The following is a 21,357-nucleotide window of genomic DNA, read 5'->3' on the forward strand; positions in this document are numbered from 1 at the left end:
TGTGGGCTCAACAAGTTTCCCATCAACTGACCAAAATCCGAAATATTTCCAGACATCACTCTTTAGATTTTTTGGGGTTACAATCACTTTCTCCGCTGCGGTCAAGCTGGGTTCTGCACTTTCTGCCATCTTCCACGCAAGTCAACTGTCAGCAGTGACGCTTTCGCTTTTGGGTAGGCCTTAGAACAAATTGTCTACGCCCCTAATTCGAATATCTATTCAAATTTAGAACATTCGTTGACAGCCCTACTACATAGCCATGGTGAGATTATCCAGGTCCACTACACTACAGTCCAACCCTAGTCTAACCAGTGACATGTTGTGAAGCTTGATGGGCAGTAAAGGACAGTAGAGCACCAGTTTTGTAACCGGTGTAATATCTTAAACAAGATTCACATTTAATTGGGTGGTCTTTAAAATGTCTTTCCTTTCAACATTTTCTTTCTTTTGACAAACTGAATCTTAACAAACCGAATACAAAGTAAAACTCGGCTTTGATTGTACCGAGTGTGTGCAGGTCATCTGTAACGTCTTAACTAAAAAAATAAAATAAAAAATGTCCTGAACGCTATTTACAAACCGTCCACTCAGGAAGCAAACACAAGGCTTCCAAATACATGATGTAAAGGCGGCGCAATTTTTAGCTTCTTTCCACCGAACGGTTACCATCTGTTTAATTTCTGAGGCAATCTGCTCTCCACTCACAACCACCAGGGGATAGGAGGGGGGGATCGAACAATTTCTCTGTGTTAAATCATAACATATGAAGCAATTACACTGTTGGGATCTCTGCCTTGCTCTCTCTTTATTTCTCTAATCTTTCTCCTCTCTTCTGAATTGTTCAGGGAAGCTAAATTTGAGTGCTGTTGCTTCCATGTCTCCATGATAGGAGAAGTGTAGGACTGTACTAGTGTAGGAATGTGGGTAGTGTAGGAATGTGGGTAGTGTAGGGCTGTACTAAACCATGTGCAGTATCCTGTATTAGCAGCAGCTGGGTAATTCCATGTCCTTGTTCCCTCCACCAGATGCACCAGTACCAGCAGGCCTTCGTCCAGCAGCAGCACAGCCCCCAGCCACTCCCATACCTGGCCTCCCCTCTGGACCTCCAGCTGCCCCTGGCCTCCTACAGCCCTGCTGGGGCTGGACCTGTTCACCTGTCGGGATCTCCACCTGTGGACCCTCCATACACCAACACCAGGTAACGTAGTGATGTGAACTAGCGTTGGACTGTGGGTAGTGTAGGATTCTACTAGTGTAGGACTCTGGGACTAGTGTTGGTGCGGTGTTGAAAAATGATGGACAACATGGCTACACACACACACTCCACCTCCAGCCAGCACACAAGCCTCACCCAGCATCTCCCCCCTCAGAGCCCCCGACATGGTGACCCCCCATATGGCCCCCGGGGTGGTGACCCCCCTGGTGACCCTTCCCCCCCAGGGTGCCGTCAGCAGCCCCCCAGATATGTCTCGCTGGAACCCCTTCGGAGAGGACAACTTCTCCAGGCTCACCGAGGAGGAACTGCTGGACCGAGAGTTTGACCTGCTCAGAGCAAGTACGCACACACACAAACACTCAAATACAAACACTCTCAAAACGGATTCACCATGCCAGTACTGGGACAGCACCTGTCCTCACAGCACCTGTTTTTTTAGTCTTAGCACTGTGGAGTTTTAGAACGTTTGTATTTGAAATGTTGTATTTTCATTTTCTGAATCCTGAAAGCTTCCAGAGATTTGATCCTCTTGGTAGGAGTTGGTGTTATCTGTGTAATCAGTCCCTCCCCTGCTCTGCAGGCAAGCCCGTGGACAGAGCGCCTGCCCCCACGCCCCTCGTCCCTGAGGACCTGTTTGGCTCTGTCCCCTTCCTGGCTGGAGCAGGCAAGTCATGATGGAGCCCTGAGAGGACCCAACACTGTGGAGCCAGTACCCTCTCCAGTACCCCCTCCTACCCTTCCAGCCCCCCCTCCAGTACCCCCTCCTACCCGTCCAGTACCCCCTGCTCCCCCTCCAGTACCCCTGCTACTTAAGATGAGATGGTGGGGTACCGGAACCTGATGATCTCTCTTCAGAGAATCCCCCAATTAAAGGGTGCTTTGTAGTCCATTAGGTCAAATGTGAAGAGTTATGCTTACCCCTTAGAGGAGGGGTGGGGGTGCAAATACTTAAATTAACCTGAAGGGAAGGTTTAGCAAAGGGCAATGGCCTGTTTCAGACAATTGTAGCCATGTGAACAAGCCAGATTTGTCTTAACTCTTGGGTAAACCTTAACTGGGGATTTGGATTGAGAGAACTTTTTACTATACATTAATACAATCTCTATATCTATGTATAGTAAAAGTGTCAAGTTGGGTGATACAAAGGATTACATGAAATGCTTGGGTACTCAAGGACAAGCTTGGTAACTGGAATACCTAGTTGCGATACTTTCACTACTCTGTGTGCTATTACTCTATGGGTGTTACCAACATATGCTTGAGCACAAAACAGGTACGCATAGAAACTGGTCTTGAAAGATTGATATCATTTGTCGAATATTTGCTTCCCAGAACTTGCCATTTAGTGTCTGTTTAGCCATGTGTTTACATTAGGTCGGGCGTAGAGTTGAACTGGCCCTCTGCTTGTGTGTTTCTTAGAGTAGGTGTCACATGGGCCTCATGGTTCTGTTGGTCTGGGCTGGACAGGTTAGGGTTCATACCCTCTCCTGTGTGCCTCATCAACACGCCTGCTTTGTCCTGCTTTTAGGAGCCTCCAGCCTCTCTCACTAACATTACAGTAGGAAGATCATGTGAATATCAGTCCATGGAAGTGCAGTATGTCTGGATGTATTGTGGCAGCAATAAGCTTCTGTGCCTATGTACTTAGTGCTCCTTAAATGTGAATTGGTAATTTTATACCCAATCGAGATCAAACTTTTTGAAATGTATAGAATTTATTTAATGGCTCAACTGTGTCCATATATATAAGTATGATATGTGATATCCGCAGCATAGATAACATAACTGCAATACAATGATGCAAAACATCATTATTATTACATTGAAATATACAGTATCCAGTATATATGTTTCTACTTATTGCTAATGATTTGTGATCAAATTGATCACAACCAAAGCCAAACATTTTGAAGGGAGGATTTTGGTTAGGCAATGTAATAGGATGGGTGTTTAGGCCCTGTATAAGATGGGTGTCGTCCCAGTTTGATGGCTTGAAGGAATTTGGTACAGATTCTAGATCAGCCAATATGAATATTTCTGCCAGTGTTGTTGTTAAAATGTTTGTTTTTTTCTCTGTAGTGGCAGTCAAGAAGACATTCAGGGATTCCAACAGTCAGTTTCAAACATCTACTTTAGCATACTTTTTTTCAGTGTTTATTTTGAGGGAACATTCCAGTCCATATATCATCATATCATAACACCTATGTTGGCCGTGATTAAAGTTAGTGCTAGTAAAATGAAGGTCTTAGGGCAAAGTTTCATTTAGTTAGTTTAGAGAACTCTTGATGAAGTCCCGAGGACTTGTGGGAGACTGTTGTCTCAGTGCTCTGGCCACTCCGAGGGAGGCATGTTGATAGCGTCATTGCACCTTTAATGACACTGACATTTACTTAAAGAAAAATACTTTCAACTGCAGTCTCCCAGTCTATCACAAAATCCCTTAGTTCATAGTCTTGAAGGGCAATGCAATTACTGCTTTTCAATCTGTTTGTAACGTTGATTACGTTAGCTCGCAGGTCATTCGTGGTTTTGCATTGAGACACAGAAGTAGTTTTTAAATCCGTTTACAAAAATCTAATGCCTGCATTTATTTAGTTATTTTTCACCAAAGGTAAGTTTACTCCAAAACTGGTATCGTCGGGGAATCCCCAAAATGTGTTCCTGCATTTCATCACTTGATCTCTCGACCCATGACTCGATTCATTCATGAATTCCCTTTCATACCTCGTTTTCATTTTGTACAACAGCCATACTGAAACATCTTGTTCAAATTGTGTAGTGGTGGAAAGATTCTAAATTGATAGCCATAATGTATTTATTAAACAAAACAAGTTTGAAGGGACACGTAAAGCCATTTGACTGATGATACAAGTGCCAGACAAAAAGGACACATTAATGAGCAATTTGCGGTTGGTTAAGACCCCACAAATACTGTTCAGAAATGATTATTAATATGTTAATGTTTGACTTTTTTGTTATTTTTAATTTTGCATCCTTGGTTTTGTGGCTTGGTTTCAATTCCAAGCTAGTGGGTTTTTTAAGGTGTCACTGAACCCCAAAACATGAGCATTCTGTTCGCTACACATGTTGATTTAAACTGTTCTTGTAAAAGTACAGATATCAGTTTAAAAATGTAATCTCTGTTTGGAAACACATTTTCAGCTGTAATGTTCCACCTCATGTGGTAAATCCATTTTTAGATAAGTTGTATAACATGTTCTGTTTTACAACAGACACTGTACAGGATTCTGTATCATACTGTGAGTGTGAATGTGTTTCTTTATAGACTACCAACGATAAATAAACATATTCAAAAGAAAAACTACTTTTGTTCATTTTTCTTGTAACAGTATAAAATACTTTAGGGACAAATAGTGTCTGCCCACCATTACACCACCTGAGCAAGATGTTCCTCCTAGCATGGCTGTCTAATTTGTGCAACCAGAATGCTTTCACTAACCTCCTGCTGCTGCATCGTACTGACACAGAACTACAATGCAGTCCTTACAACCTTAAAAAGAAATATGTTGCATTAAAGGATAACCGTGAAGATAAACTAACAAATGGCTTGCCTGGCCCACTGTACTAAAACGTAAAACTGCATGGAGGTTAAAACTTGGTATAAACCCATAGAGCGATCTAATCAGAAGCGTCTAAAGTAGTGGCAGGTTAATTTAGTAGTCTGTCCTTACAACCGTACTTTGCATGATGATTTACCTGTTTCCTGTTTCCTGTGCGTGCTTTCAGGGGGTTCTCTGGAGGTAAGGGTTTATCGTCCTTGCCTGTGAAAAGAACTTGCACACGAACACTTAACGTGGTACAAATTTGACATATGTAATTGCTATTTAATGGTACAAAACAGGCTGGTTGTTTCAGTTGATGTAACATAGAATTGTGTTATTCTTCTGGATTATAATTTTGTTACGTGCCCATAACCAAATCTTTTTCTAATACTCACTCTAGGTTAACCCAGATTCTCAAGATTAATTTGTTGACATTCATATTTAAACCTACACTGTAAGTGTATGTGACCTTGCCATGAATGCAGACTAATGTGACCATTAACGTGTCTGTTTATTGTCCTAATCTCATCATTCAAGGTTGGCTAAATACTGATGGCTGTTTGTAGGATCATTCTGTCTTCCTTCAGATGGAAAGACTGGGATGCACAGTCTCCTATGTCTTTGTTGTACCTAATCTCAGACCTGTTAATTAGACTGTGTAACTGAACATGTTCCCACTCTAAAGACTCTGTACTGAACAGCTGGAAAGTGCTTCACCTCATTCTAACCCTAACCTTAACCTCATTCTTAGACAGGAGTTTTTATGACATGGCCCAGTACTTCAGGAGGCTTTTCGTATTCTAAATTGATTGTACTTTGGGTTTGTTCTGCCCTTATCATTACTCCCTAACAGCAGCTGCTGGAGGAGTCTGGGTAATCCACTGCACAGCCGTGTGGCCACAGTGCTGCCCTGACAGTCCAGTGTGTGAAAAACCTTCTGGCACTAAGACCTAGAGAAGCCTGGGCCACAGACCACCTTGGCTCCCACCCAAAAAGCTTATTCTGTACTACATGTTATTACCACTTTTAACAAGGGCTGTAACTGTAATCCGCTGACCTCAAATAAGAACATCAGCACATAAATTTGTTCTCCAGGTTTAGATCTTCTTATATGATTAAAGATGTTCCATTGTGCAGCGCTGCAGATTGTTTTGATGCAGAGGGACATAACGTAGACAAGATGGACCAGATGCGGGACTTGCGTGACTCACAAGTGCTTTAAAGAGTTTCGTATATTTATTTTTGAAGTTGCTTCACCTCCCCTTGATTGTTAATTTATCTAGAACATTGTCTCAACGGTTGTCAAATCTTTTCAGTTTTGAGATTCAGATATTACAGATGTCCATTTCTGTCTGCACAGCAGGGAGTTTATGCTCATATTTCTACTATAATTATGTCACTCCTAGGAAATGAAATCTGTCTCGTAGACTTAAGTTGGTCTTTTATGATACTGCCCCAGACACGGTAAATGCTTTTACCTTTTAGTTGCAACATTTTTCATGTTGCAAGGCAATATTGTATACAGTTTATTAGACCCAATTCACTATCATTTAATGTCTAAAGGCATATCTTTAACTACACGAATGAAACCGTTAAAAGTAAATGGGAGAGTAACAGTCACCCTCAGAGGTCTGAATCAGCCTCTTACTGGAGGTTTACGTCAAACTGGGGCTAGGTGTTGTACTCCTGCTGCTTCCAATGCCTGCTTTTGCTGGGTCAGATGATAAAGGCTGTTTTTGCTGGGTCACATAAAAACGGCATGGAAAAAAAGAGCAGCTTTTGGACCATATGAGTTTTGTAATGTTCCTCTGGTGTGCCTTCTGCTTTGACACGGGCCAAACTTGGGATTTATATTTTTTCTTAAATAATTCCAAGATGTCATGAAGGACACATTGGGAAATCCAACCGGAGTGGTCATGTAATCCAGATTGAGACGACTACATCCTTGTGATATTAGAGAATTTACAAGAGCTAAAGAAGCATTGTTGTCTGATTTACAACATAACAATCATGTTTAAAATCTTAAGATGTTACCCCCCTCCACTCTTTGTATTGTCTTTAAACCCTTATTGTATTAAGTTATGGTCCATCTGTACAGCTCTAGCGATCTAGGGAGAATTTTTGATAATCTGGAAAGTAGGGTTTAGGATTTTGAATTTCATCTTCATATTGTTCATGCATAAATGCAGTTTTTGTGACAGAGAACGCTGCTCTCACATTCAGATCTCAGATATGATCTTGCATAGGTTATGTCCCATTAGACTTCATGTGCATTTTCTTTTGCAGCATTTTCTTTCTTCTAATTATCCATTAATTTCCATTTCTCCAGGAAGATCCAGTGTGATGCTGCCTGACCAGACCAGCGTAGAGCTTAGCCTCCCTGGTCTGGGCCTTGAGTCCCTTCCTGCTCCAACCACCGAGGAGAACCTGCCACCACCAGCCAAGGAGCACAAACCAGGGCGGAGGAAAGACAACTCTGCCAGCCTGCACACCCGCAGGCCAGGGGAGGAGTCTGACAGTGACTTTGAGTCCGATCCACCATCCCCTAAGAGCAGTGAGGAGGATGAACCAGAGGAGGATGAAGGACTGAACAGTGAACACGACGACACAGAACCTGAGAACCTGGGCCAGAGACCTCTGCTCATGGACTCTGAAGAGGAGGCAGAGGAAGAGGATGACAAGCACAGCTCTGACTCGGACTACGACACCAGGAGGATCAAGGGTCGAGCAAGAAAGCTTCCAGACACTAAAGATGCAGTTGTGGGCATTTGTCCCAGTCCACAGGGGGCCCTGATCACCCCTCCGGAGTCTCCCAGAGCTTCTGTGGGAGCGCCCCCTGGTGGCGGTGCCGTGGACGTGTTTGGCGCTGTTCCCTTCCTTGGAGGAGCGCAGCCCACAGAGAGTGCTGACATTTTTGCCAGGGCACCTTTCAGGCAGGTTAGCCAAGAGCAGCAGGCCATGGACGAGTTTGATGTCTTCACCAAAGCACCATTCAGCAGGAACCTTTCTAAGTCAGGAAAGAGTTCCAGTGACGTCCCCATGGGCCAAACACCACCCATTTCCCCAGAGGTCATCGACGTGTTTGGGTTTTCTCCCTTCCAACCTGGCCCTACCGCCCCAATGACATCCAGAAGTGCTGAAGACATCTTCCATCCATCTTTTGAGGAGGCACCATGTCCCCTGCAGCAGCAGAGGCTGAAGCAGCGCAGCTTACAGAAGCTGTCCTCACGCCAGAGGAAAACCAAGCAGGACACTTCCACTGGAAGCAACGGCAAGCGGCACCATGGTACTCCCACTGGGGGGCGCAAGAGCAACAAGCCCAACTTCCGCACCCCAGAGAGAGTCCGTAGGCACAAGAAGGTCGGCAGGAGGGACTCTCAGAGCAGCAATGAGTTTCTTAGCAACTCTGACTCAAAAGAAAACATTAGTGTTGGTGTGACGATTAGTGACGGGAAAGACAAAGGCGCCTCCTTGCCGGCGGAGGATGCCATCTTGGACCCTTTCGGAGCCAAGCCCTTTCATCCCCAGGACGGTGGTCGGCACGGCCAGTACCAAAGCCTGGCCGATGGAAAGGGGGACCTGGGCTCAGCCAGCGCCAGACCCCGGACCTGCTCTCTGCACGGAGCACTTGGGAACAGCAACATCATGGATGACTTTGGGGCGGTGCCCTTTACGGAGGTCAGCAGCGGGGCTCAGCAGCCGCCCCAGCAGGGAGAGCTGGACCCCTTTGGAGCTGCGCCGTTTCCTTCCAAACCCTGAACACGTGGTCTTCCAGAAATGCTGACTCCAGCACATCGCTGTGTAACAGTCTTTGCTGTGACGGCATGGACGATGTCATGAAGAAGATGGCAGCTTTGTGGTGTTGGCAGTTGGTCTTCTTAGCATGTGCTTTCTACACCAATGCTCTGAAGTGTCTCCTTATTTTTGCAGGGGACCTTTTAATGCACAACGACCGAATAACAAAGTTAAACCTGAGGAGCAAAAACAATTTATTTCAGGTTCTGTATTCCTTCCGCCTATACCTATTTGCTCAGAAGCCTGTAATGCTGCATCATATGTGTTCTGAGCATCGCATTGATACATTTGAACAAGTGAAAAGGACTTTGGTTTCACTCGATCATACTGTCACAAGCTTCCTCAGTGTCCAACTGCTTGAGTTGCTGCAAAAAACAGAAATAAGAAGCTGGCTGGGTTAGGGTTATATAAAGTAGTGGGCTGCTTCTTCATCCAACAGTAAGATTCATTTAGCACCATAAAGCCTTACAAGGCCCCGCCTTGCTGCACAGTACCTCGTAAACTAGTTCACAATAGATAACATTACTCTTTGTGGAAGCATAATTGTTTTGAAGTAGGCTTTTATCACTATTTCACACAAGTTAGACCTTTTTCTATGCATATTTTTACTTTTAGATTCTGTAATTGGTTCAGATCAGTTAGAAGAAAATATTTAATACAAGAAGGGATTCATTTGTTGAATTTCTTTAAGATGGGTTTTTAATCAGAATGGTTTTAATATAGAATATTAGGTATCCATTTCCAAACTTATGAGCATTACAGCTATGTGTAAAAGTACTGTTCTATTTTGAAAGTTATATTTTACCTCAAATGTAATTTTATTTGGAAAGAAATTATATTTCCTGCATGAAATGTATGGAAGTAATCGCATCCATCTGAAAGACTTCCTGACTGTGTGCACTTCCACTCTTAAAATGAAGAGCAAATTAAGGAGCTACTGAAAGTTCATCTTTTTAGTGCGGACTTGTGGAGCTTTACTGTCTTACATGACTACCGCCCCAAATGTTGCAGAAACGAGAAGTAAAAATATTACCTAGTTCAACTAATCGGCCAATAAATTGTTCATGTTTTAAAATAAATTTACTTTTAAAGTATTTTTTGGTAAATGTCATGCTTCTCTTCTTACACAGATGGCCTTCGAAGTATTCTATCCATCTTATTAATATACAGGTTACTGCTTTGTAATTGATATATTAATAGAATTCTTTTTTATCCTTAAAAATATAAATCATACTTACATACTCATCACACCAACTGCTGTCTACTGCAATAAACTTTTGATTAATGCCGTAATCCATTGCAAGGATTTGGAGAAAGCTGTTTATGTACTATTCATTTTAAACCAAAAGATACTTGAAAAATTAATGTAAACATACAGAAGAGTTTTAGCACTCAAGGACCCGATGCCTCTCTTTAATACCCATGAGGATATGTGCTTACACAAAACTACTTTTAAATCAACTTATGCATAAATATTTGACAATAGAGCGCAAATGAGAATCAGACATAATACCAAGTAACATTTTTGTTCATTCAACATCTACCAAGTTTAAATACTTAAGAATACAAATTAAACAAGTAACATTGTCATTGCACAAGCCCTTCATAGGTTAAAGAAGTACATCATGAATAGCCTTTGTCTATGTTCAACTGATGTTGATGAAAGTTTGACAGTGCCTGTCCACTGCAGCGACGCGATGCGAGTGACAACGTGTTATCCATTCATTTTCTATGGAGCCAGCAGGCTAATCGCTTGCGTGGTGCATTGTGGGTAGCGACGCAACACGAGATTTTCTCAACTTTATGCAAATGAGAAGCGATTATCGCTAGCGATGGCCAATTGGAGTGTTTTCTTGTTTCTCGTAACGTAGCAACCATGTTAAACATTTCAAACTTTCTAGGTTTCAAGGTGGAGGAGAAACTAATGGTTTGTGTGGCTGACTACCCAGTCCTGTACGATACATGGCTGTATTCGAACAGAGATGTTAATACAAAAAAAACGATGCATGGCGCAAGGTTGCCGAAGTTGTTGGTGCTTGTACTTTCAAATTCAGTTTAGTCACATTAGCGTAAGGGGTCCCATTATCGTCCACCTAGCTCTATAATGGGGCCGCGTACTCTACGTAACTTTGTTCTGTGGTAACTACCTAGCTTGCCCGGCTGGAACTCCCTGTTGTATCGACAGATCAGCAGAGATTGATTAATATAATGAAACGTTTTTTTACACATGTCAACGTGTATGTCTATTAAACAGTTTTGTATTTTGATCGATGTTGCGACTACGTAAATCCAAGTCTGCACACTTGGCCATGACAACTACAACAGTGATTTTAGACAACTACATTCTACATTCATGTTTGAAACGCCCCCGAGCGTGGTGAACTGTGGAAAAGCGAGCGATGGCAAGCGATTCGCGTCGCTGCAGTGGACACGCACTGTTAATCATGTATGCTTCTCATCGGGAAGGCAGACAACAGATTTTGCTACGGTAAAACTAAATTCGGCAGTCTCACAGCTTTACGTTTTAACAAATGTACAAGTAATACAGTTATCCAGCTAAATCCCCTCTGATGAGAGGATGACAGTGTAGAGAGCCTCCAACGGAGGGGCAGCAGAGGTCTACTCGACCACTGTGTTGAAGAACGTTCTAGTAGCTGTGAGGAACCCAGTTGTTTATATGCTGTCTGGGACACCCCTAATAAAATAAATAATTGACTAAATGTGTCAACACTTATTACAGACTCAATGTAATAAATTTTGCTCATCACTGAAGTTTAGATTCGCCCAGTTCATTTGCTTGTGTAAATAAAATAAAGGGGAATAAATATGTAGCTCCTTTACAAGTACCTTGTCAGTGGTATATCATCCTCCATCAGTTATATTGAAAAATATTATCAATGTTAATGTGCTACCTTATGTGATCAGCACAAAAGGACAATTGCTCAGGATTTCAAAGCTTTTGTTGGTCAAGATAACCAAGCCCCCTTCGGTCTGTTACTGCTACAAATATTCACTCAAATTGAGTAAAATCCTTAATAATAAAGTCTCGTGTTTTGAAAGGTAACATTGGCATGATTTTTCTCATTTAGGGGGATGGCGAAGGGCCATCCAGTTGAACCCAAAGGTGACCTCAGCTGTGAGGCCACACTGAGGCCTGTTGCACACGTGTTGAACCCTCCCGGCCCCACCTGGAGCCCTGATGCTGCCGGCTCCTTGGCGTACTGGCTCCTTGGCGTGCTGGCTCCTTGGCGTGTTGGCTCCTTGGCGTACTGCATGTCCTAAGTGTGTTGTGGGTAGTCGGGGCAGGGGTGGCTGTGGCGGTAGGTCATGATGTACTCAGCAGACTGGTGCCACCAGTAGAACATCAGCACCACCAGGATGTGCCACAGCTGGTGGCTGGAGCCCACGTAGTTCAGCTGGCCTGGAGATGGCAGATACCATACCATTACCCCCACCATCACCACTAACATGTTCGCCTGGGGTAACAGCAGATACCACACCATCACCACTAACACACTAACACCACCGCCTTACCTGGGAAGTAGCGTTCAGGGACTTTAGAAACATAGAAGAGGAATGCCAGCGCTGCCATGACGTACATGCCCAGGACCCGGGGGAGGAACACCTGGGGGCAGGATGCTCGTCAACCGACCAGACACACTAACTGTAAGGAACTGTGTTTTGTAGTCAGGTGATATGTGATACAAGTTATTCATTTGGCAGATGCTTTTACATTTAGTCATTTAGCAGACGCTCTTATCCAGAGCAGTAAGTACAGGGACATTCCCCCGAGGCAAGTAAGGTGAAGTGCCTTGCCCAAGGACACAACGTCATTTTTTGTATGTGACCGGGAATCGAACTGGCGACCGTCAGATTACTAGCCCGACTCCCTAACCACTCAGCCACCTGACTCCCTGCTTTTATCCAAAACAACGTACAAAAACTGCATAATAAATGCAGCAGATAATCAGAGACTGGAAGTGCAGTCTCTTCAGACACATTAACAGGATGGACTCAAAGTGCTCATGTAAATGTGCATGGTCCCTTCTTAAACCAACCCAACAGTGTTCCAGTGGTTGGTTCCTGCTGGGGAACTGACCTGCACGATGTCAGAGGACAAGCCTCCACTGAGCAGCACCCAGTGGGCGGTGGGGACCAGGCCGCAGCCTGCCACACAGCAGAAGGTGAGCGAGCGCAGCCGCTGGTGGCTGAGGTAGTGGGGGTGGATCTGAGCCAGGAATACAGCCAGGATCATCGCCAGCACAGTCACCAGATACACCTGCCGCCAGTACTGAGGAACATCACCACAGGTCAACAAACAGATGTTAGAAATACTCATACAGGTATAGGTATGGACAATATAGTTTGCTTTGTAACATGAGGCTGCTACAGCAGAGGATGCTGACCATACTGGGGTCCTGGACATGTGATTCAGCACTATAGTTTGTACATAAATGTAACTGTTGAATGTTTGAAGAATGAAACCCACACCTTAATTTAAATGCAAGTGAAGGTTTTGCAATTTAACGGACATGAAGCCTTGGCTGCCATTCAAACACATCCTCACAAGACAAGTCCTGACGAATTTCACAGTGAATAAATTTGCATGCTGTAAAATGCCCAATCTGAAATGCCAAGATTGAAACCTATTCCCACTTACAGGCATAGATCTGGATACCATGCATTTTGCCAAATTTTATTTTCCAACACAAACCCATCCATAAAATTCCAACTGCACTGTATCATTAGAGTTTGACTAAATATAACTGCTGTTTTCTTTAGGGAGTTGGCTGATGGGAGACAACGTCCATAAGCGGAGCCCCAGTGTTGGCAGAGAGGAGTGGATTTGGAGATGGCTCCCCTAAGTGTGAATGTCATATGGTGGGGAATAGGAGTGACGGACTGTTTCATGAACGCAGCCATCTGGTTTGGACTGGAGCAGATTTCAGCTGCGTTCTGGGGGTACAATAGCTCGGCACTTCCAATATGCGGGGGGCGGGGGGGGGGGGGGAGGGACCACGAGCCGGAGCCACGGCCAGAACTCTGAGAAGAGTCACACCCGCAAGAACAGGTGGGCGACGGAGACAACTTCACCCACGACTGAGATGTCACTGTGCTTCTGTGCTGGGAACAATCAGCTCATCAAGCACACCAAACTATGGGCTTTTCTCCTGCTTTTTTCAATTATCTACTTCAGAAGGCGACCATGTCAAACTGTAGTAGCTGAGTACATTCGAGTATCTGGGGAACGTGTGATCAAACTCAGTCCAATGTGCTGCAGGGTAACATCACTTTATGTGACCCAAGTCTATCAAGTGCCCACATTGTCAGTATGCAAACAATATCACATTTTCCTAAATTCTCCCTGATGTAATAACGGACTGTTCTAAGAAAACAGGGACAGTCAGAGTAAAATTTGACATAGAATAATCTTGTTTTCATCTAAAAGGAAATGCCTCTAAGGGAAGCACACCATCTAGACAGGGTTGTTGTCTGGTCTCTAAGCTGGTTGTCCTGTCCTGCTGGGTCAGCAGGCTGTCACAGGCCTGGGCAGAGGGGGCTGCAGGAAGTGGACCTACGTTGTTGCAGTAGGAGGAGTAGAAGACTCCAGGCAGGAAGTGGACCTACGTTGTTGCAGTAGGAGGAGTAGAAGACTCCAGGCAGGAAGTGGACCTACGTTATTGCAGTAGGAGGAGTAGAAGACTCCAGGCAGGAAGTGGACCTACGTTGTTGCAGTAGAAGGAGTAGAAGACTCCAGGCAGGAAGTGGACCTACGTTGTTGCAGTAGAAGGAGTAGAAGACTCCAGGCACGTAGCACCCCAGGATCCCGATGGAGATGCCCGCATAGTCCAGCGCCATCCAGCGCCGGCTCGTCTTCTCAGAGCGGTGGCAGCAGAACAAGTGGTACCCCACTGAGCATAGCATGCACACCTGGACACAGAACACACACCTCACAGTAACACACCTGGACACAGAACACACACCTGGACACAGAACACACACCTGGACACACAGAACACACACCTGGACACACAGAACACACACCTGGACACAGAACACACACTTGGACACACAGAACACACACCTGGACACACAGAACACACACCTGGACACAGAACACACACCTGGACACACAGAACACACACCTGGACACACAGAACACACACCTGGACACACAGAACACACACCTGGACACACAGAACACACACCTGGACACACAGAACACACACCTCACAGTAACACACCTGGATACAAAGGTGTGTCATATTAGACTCTACTGTTACCATGGTAACAGGTGTGTGGTAGTAGACTCAATGGCTCCTGTGGTAAGAGGTGTGTGGTAGTAGGTTGTATTGCTACCATGGTAACAGGTGTGTGGTTGAAGAGAGCCCCCACCTGGAAGCAGAACAGGCCAATGGAGTAGATGACGTAGTCCTCGCGGGAGGCGCCGGAGGAGGGCAGCACGGCGGCCATGTCGTACACGCCCAGGGAGAAGAACAGCAGGAAGCCCAGCATGTGGCTCCAGATGTTCACTGTCTCGTTGGACAGGATGAAGATGCTGCAGGGCAACACTCATATTACCCATCATGGAATCAGGAGCAAGCAGGGATGGATTAAAGTCTGTGTATTATTATTATTATTATTATTATACTACGTGTAGGGAGACATACATTTATATGTAACACTTCTATGTTCCAAGAACAAAAATGAACTCTAAAACTACTTTACTCAAATGTGTTGAGCTTGAATTCTCATGGATAATTCATGTCTATTATAAACATGTTTCCAGAATGAAGATATATTGAGGGGTGTTGAGTACATGCAGGCCTAGGAGTTGTTTTAAGAAGATGAGATTGAAGTTAGGCCTCCCTGCTGAACCACCAACACCATGTGTAGACTCACCCTGACTGACCGGTGCCTTAGACGTACTCACTCACCTTTTGATGCATAGTCTTGAAGGTAAGTATGCTCTGTATCCGTCCGTGATGTACGGGTTGTCTCTCAGGAACACCGGGATCTGCTCATAAGTGTAAAGCCGAATACCTCTGGGGACAAGCACCGGCCAGTACTGGTAACTGCCCAGTTCGATGTAGTGCGCGCTCTTCATAAGTTTTTGTGACATGGTCGGATCCGTTGTTTTCTCCTTGGCATGCACTTTAATTGGAAGAACACAAAACACAATTAAAGAACTTACTAAATACTTAAATTGACAAGGACTAGCGTCCCCTGCTAGCCAACAACTTGCCAATGTCATGAAGGGGAACTAAGTTAAACGTTGACAATGGTAAACCAACAAAGAACAGACATAACGATTAAAGTTCGTTTTTGTTGGAATGAATTGAAAGTGAAACATGCTATCGTTTAGCACTAGCTAACTGTTAGCCACCTAACAATAGGAAAACAGGAAGTTATCTAGGCTAGTAAGAAGCCGCTAGCTTTTACTAGCCGTGCTTCAAAGCTAGCTACATCGAACTGCTCAAACAACATTAGCTAGTTGCTAGTGACTGGGTATGTTGTTGTTGCGGTTTCTATTGGCTACGGTAGCTTGCTATAGTAGCTAGTCTAAGTGTATAGCCAGCTAAAACTAAGCTAATGTACCGAGAGACGTACCTTTCAGTTTTGTGTATGCATAGTTGGACCCATTAGTGTTCTTGCACGACGTATTATACATTTGAATATGTATATTATACAACAGGACACATATATATCGTCATATACAACCACGTTGTATGTAGCTGTAACCATTTATTTGGCGTGCAACATGAGTGGTTTCAAGTTTCCTTATCGTCAATGGCTGCGACGTCATTAAGGACCCCTTTCAGCATGCGAAGTAGAACGCCTGAGTAATTGTATTCGGCATAAAATCTGTGCAAGTCTGGAGCAAGACAGTAATGTTCGCTTAATTACTTTGAGATTTTCGCGTATTAAACTCATTCTCACTTTTTTTTGTTGTCTAAGATGATTAATGTAAAGTCATTTAAATGTCCGAGCGGTGAGGGAGTCGGCCTAGTAATCAGAAGGTTGCCGGATCGATTCCACGCCGTGTCAAATGACGTTGTGTTCTTGGGCACGGTACTTCACCCTACTTGCCTCAGGGGGAAATGTCCCTGTATATCCTTTAGGTTGCTCTGGATAAATGACAAAATGTAAAATGTTAATGTAATTTTAAAGTTCGAAATGTTTTTAAATGATTTACTTGATATTTAACCCCTCACACACCTCCACGTCTCAACTTCATATAGCGCCCTGTTCTCGAGATACACACAGACAATCCTGCCTGACATTGACTTTATAGATTCCACAGATAAGCAGCCATTCTGTTTGCGGATATGGGGAAGAGATTAAAATTACTACATAGCAGTTGTGTCTCCTATAAACATGTTGTAAGCCTATAAGCAAATTTCATGGATGTTGATTGCATATGTACCATCCACCCAATCACCTATGAATTGTAAACCCTATGACTGCACATGCTCAGAGATGACTGAGACACACAAGACCATGTCCTTCCTAGAGACATCCCATCTGACTCTGACAGCTTGAACCGGTGATTTCTGGGCTCTACTGTTGCAACGCGCTCACGAGGCATTTTCCTCGTCAGACATTTCAGTAGCGTGATGTTCGAGTGCCCCTCAGGAGGGAAATCACACTTCCTGTCCTCCTCCCTCCTCTTTTTACACCCCAGACAGGATTAGTTAACTGCTTCATTCTCAAGTGGGAGTGTGTTCTTCATTAGCACCTCTAATACACCTCTCAGCACATCCACTTCAACAAACTGTCAAACGGTCTGCCAAGATAATAACACACGCAAGGGCAAGTGCTAGAATGTCAAGACACTTTTTTCCTAGAAATACTCAGCATGTATCTAAAATAGTCCTGGAACAGATGAGTAAGACTGGAATATATTCTTTGGCAACCATGTTTTCTAAATGTAGCTCTTGTGGAGTACTACTGGGTCCCATTATACCATTCAACTGGTTCAAACCCTTCAACGCAGGAAACTTTGAGAGTTCTTGGTCCCAGGAGGTTGTGTTTCCACCTCTGGGACCAGCTGAAGAGGGTTAGGTGTCAGCACCGGTGTGAGTTCTCTCTACACTGTTTCTCCTCCAGACGTCCTGACTGCTCCTCAGCCTGCTACCTTCTTTTGACTCCAGACTGATTCACTGTGACAATCTGTGGTGTGCGCCTTTTCCAGAGCTTCGTCTGTGCCTTTTGTCCTCAATTCTCCTGTCAGAGTGAATGTGGAGAGGTGTGCTCCACCCTCCCTGTAATTGTGCACGTATGCAACGTGTAATGAAACATTAAATTAAACTCTTTCTACTTACTGCAAACTTGGCACAAACGAAAAGCAGAGGGGAGTCTTCCTTACTGAAAAACGAATATGCATAATATGGAACAGAATATATTGTTTATATATAGTCAATCTGCAAAAATGAGTTTTAAATGTGTGTATTATTTTGCTCCTCATTGTTTTGTACTGAAAACAGGTGCAATACAGATGGAAACAGACTAACAGCTTCCGATATACTTTTATGTCACGGAAGATAATTCTTTTGAGACAAATGCCTCACATGTTTTGTTGAGCTCGAGGAAATTTCAATAGTGGAAATAATCGTCTTGTCAAGGCCATGCAACCCCCAATCTGGCAACACAATCTTCTTCTCCTCACAGTCCACCACTGTGGCCAGAGCTTCAACAGGAGTGACAGTCCTGGTTCCTATCAGGTCCGCCTGGCCAGTGACCTCATGGCGGTGGCATCAGCCCTCAGCCGGTCTCATCCACTTTATTTATAGACGGCGCCACAAGACATCTGCTGCAGACACGACTCTGTCCCTGGTGTCTACACAGAGGGAGCCGTCTGGGGTGGGGGTGACCAGGCCTCACTTTGCTCCAATAGGATGGGTGTCCCTTCCCATCGCCATCTCCTTGGCCCTGATTAACGCGATCGGAAGACAGAGGGAGCCTTCACAGTGTGTTGTGTCTCAGCGCTGGCCGATGTTTACTGGATCTGAGAGCTGTTGTTTGTTTGGTGCTGCAGTCTGGTCGCCAGCTCTATTTTTGGGACGGTGACACTTGGGATGCAGCTCTGTGGATGTGTGATGTGGCCTCTCTCTCTCCCCCTCTCTCTCCCCCTCTCTCTCTCTCTCTCTCTCCCCCTCTCTCCCTCCCTCCCACCCTCTCTCTCTCTCTCTCTCTCTCTCTCTCTCTCTCTCTCTCCCTCCCTATCCCTCTCTCTTCACAACAGTAGGTCTTGCACTCTTACACCATCCCATGCTGCTGGCCTTGACACAAAATGGCAGGTCTTTTTTCTCCTCACAACGCTGGGTTTGGAGTGAGAAGGCCACGGTTTCAGAGAACAGCGTGAAAACACCATGTTCCTGAAAAGAATAAAGCAAGAAAAAAAACGTTTAGTTTGAAGAATAAATAAATACACATTCCGAATGTCCTGTAGCCCGGGTACACATTCATTTGAGAATTGATTTCACCTTTAAATCCTGTCTGTGAAACATTAAATACTGATATATTAGTATCTCATTACAAATCAGTTAAGACATGTTTTAGCTACCACCATTGTATGCCAGAGCAACCTTTATCATTTGGCATATTACACAATTACGTTTGTGTAAACAAATTGTTTACAATGCAAAAGTATGTTGTTTCATAACAAGGTACCACCTGGAGGAGGGGAGGATGTTGTTTCATAACAAGGGCCAGATAGACACAAAACCCGCTTTCAAAGCCCTCAAAAAACAAAAATGGCATTACCAAATATTTTACCACCAAGTCTACTTTTGTTAAACTGTCAAATTCATATCACATCTGGGCCACAAATCTTTTCAGAGCAATGAAAAGCCCTTCCTTAGTCTCTTTGCACTTTGCAAAAAGTTTCATCCAAGCAACAATATTGAAAGGAATTAAATCTTAATCTTGAAGCTTCCTTTTACTTTTTGTCTTCTCTTTTCAATAAGATGTACATCTGGCTCGCAGTCTTATCATGCCCCAGGGATCTAATAAAGAAAAGAGAAAACAATTTTCACAATAAGCAAGAGATTAGGATGGTAGGGTGATTGTTTTACGGCATTTAGCTGTCATAGGGAACGCGATTAATGTACTCTAATATCAACAATGGTTTGGCGTGTGTCACTTCCCACAAGGCTGCACTTCCACTTAATCCTCATTTGTGGATGAAGTCATAAGCCTCCATGTCACTGAAGTAGCACACATTCTAAGCTTTTGGGAAACAGGAGTTATGTGCGAAGGGTACTTATTTTTGCAACAACGCCAAAAATAAGCACTTTATTATCAAACCGATTGTAGATTATATATGCATATTGCTCTTTTGCAGTTATCCTCTTTTTTTCATGTTACATGGAAAGTAGATTGATTTTCTGGGGCTTTCCCATGATATTTTGTAAGATAATGGGGAAATCACATATTCTCATACATAAAAATATTTATTGGGGATTTAACTTGTCACCTTCCACTTCAAGAACTATAATAGCCTGTGACAAAGATTTCATGATTTCATGGATATAAAGAAAAGGATGTCATTGGACCAGAGAAAAACTGAACAGCTTACTGCCACATGTTTTTACAAGACTCTTCATACATCACCTCCACCACCTTTTTAAACAACAACAGAACTGATCCATCACATTCTCAAACAACAACAGGACTGATCTATCACATTCTCAAACAACAACAGGACTAGCACAATATAAAAACATAAGCAACTGAGAACTGTGCTGTGAGCTGTGACAGATAGCAGTTCTCTTTCAGAACACAAATTGAATGTGTCTTTCTGTTAATAACACATATTAGTGAACCTAATACAATAAGCAATTATAAATCTCAACATACATCCAGCACATCCCAATTATCCAGGCTTTTAAATTTATTAAATCGGTTTAATATTTCATTTTGGGTGTCAAGTACTGGCATTTCTGGTAGGTGTGTGGTAGGTGAGGGAAATGTACAACCTTATTTCTGAACCCAAGGAGAATCCTGATCCAGAATTCTTCTCCCTATCCGTCATCCTGGTCAGTAGTTGTAGTTGGCCTAGCGTGCTGTAGGTGTCACTCTGCCTCTACCCTGGCTATGTCCTCCAGAGCAGACAAAGATCCAGCCATTTGTCACTGCAGTAGCTCATATTTTAGATTTTACACAGCTCAACTGTACCATACATTCAATATAGTATCCAGAGAATTTCTCTTGTTTGGATTGAATAGGCATTTCAAAACAAATAATGCACGGCTGTTTGGAAGTCAATATAAAGTCAATGTCAGGGCATGCTTCACCGTTGTCAGTACAAACTAAAGAGCAAGAAATAAAAGATCAGCCAACATTCAACAGCCTAGTAGTATTACAGTGTATGTATTGCAGTGTGTCTACTGCAGTGTGTATACTGCAATGTGTCTACTGCAGTGTGTCTACTGCAATGTGTCTACTGCAGTGTGTCTACTGCAGTGTGTCTACTGCAGTGTGTCTACTGCAGTGTGTCTACTGCAGTGTGTATACTGCAGTGTCTCTATTACAGTGTGTCTATTGCAGAGTGTCTATTGCAGTGTGTCTACTGCAGTGTCTACAGCAGTGTGTCTATTGCAGTGTATATATTGCAGTGTGTCTACTGCAGTGTGTGCAGTGTCTACTGCAGTGTGCGTATTGCAGTGTGTTTTACAGTAAGACCACGTGCGTGCCAGAAGGTGGCGCTATGGGTCTCCATGGCGACTGGCGTCTCAGGATGGAGGCTGGGAGGCGCCAACAACAGACCCGACATCCTCC

General features: G+C 43.8%; 2 protein-coding genes across 9 annotated transcripts in view; one reads left to right on the forward strand and one right to left on the reverse strand.

Annotated features, from left to right (window-relative positions):
* bmp2k (BMP2 inducible kinase) overlaps nucleotides 1–9,668 on the forward strand; it is a 30,041-nt gene extending 20,373 nt beyond the window's left edge. Inside the window, exons 13-16 of the mRNA XM_084694336.1 lie at nucleotides 1,026–1,198; nucleotides 1,371–1,555; nucleotides 1,797–1,884; nucleotides 7,119–9,668. Of these exons, the coding sequence (XP_084550462.1) occupies nucleotides 1,026–1,198; nucleotides 1,371–1,555; nucleotides 1,797–1,884; nucleotides 7,119–8,538 (1,866 nt within the window). The 3' untranslated portion in view covers nucleotides 8,539–9,668. The remainder of the gene's footprint in view (nucleotides 1–1,025; nucleotides 1,199–1,370; nucleotides 1,556–1,796; nucleotides 1,885–7,118) is intronic.
* Nucleotides 9,669–9,957: 289 nt separating this feature from the next.
* Nucleotides 9,958–21,357, reverse strand: part of paqr3a (progestin and adipoQ receptor family member IIIa) — a 96,151-nt gene continuing 84,751 nt past the window's right edge. For 2 of the 8 annotated variants that reach the window (XM_084694331.1, XM_084694333.1), the window contains exons 4-11: nucleotides 19,521–19,583; nucleotides 18,839–18,953; nucleotides 15,513–15,729; nucleotides 14,971–15,133; nucleotides 14,350–14,505; nucleotides 12,674–12,865; nucleotides 12,109–12,199; nucleotides 9,958–11,995 (exon numbers count right to left, since the gene is read on the reverse strand). In XM_084694331.1, coding sequence (XP_084550457.1) covers nucleotides 11,853–11,995; nucleotides 12,109–12,199; nucleotides 12,674–12,865; nucleotides 14,350–14,505; nucleotides 14,971–15,133; nucleotides 15,513–15,729; nucleotides 18,839–18,848 — 972 coding nt within the window. In that variant the 5' untranslated portion in view covers nucleotides 18,849–18,953; nucleotides 19,521–19,583 and the 3' untranslated portion in view covers nucleotides 9,958–11,852. Of the gene's footprint in view, nucleotides 11,996–12,108; nucleotides 12,200–12,673; nucleotides 12,866–14,349; nucleotides 14,506–14,970; nucleotides 15,134–15,512; nucleotides 16,131–16,185; nucleotides 17,403–18,838; nucleotides 18,954–19,520; nucleotides 19,584–20,555; nucleotides 20,960–21,357 lie in introns of those variants that run through there. The other 6 variants (XM_084694334.1, XM_084694330.1, XM_084694332.1 and 3 more) reach the window with 6 other exon arrangements.

The sequence above is a fragment of the Hypomesus nipponensis genome, chromosome 28, assembly GCF_054491055.1.
Source record: "Hypomesus nipponensis isolate SF chromosome 28, ASM5449105v1, whole genome shotgun sequence".
NCBI lineage: Eukaryota > Metazoa > Chordata > Actinopteri > Osmeriformes > Osmeridae > Hypomesus > Hypomesus nipponensis.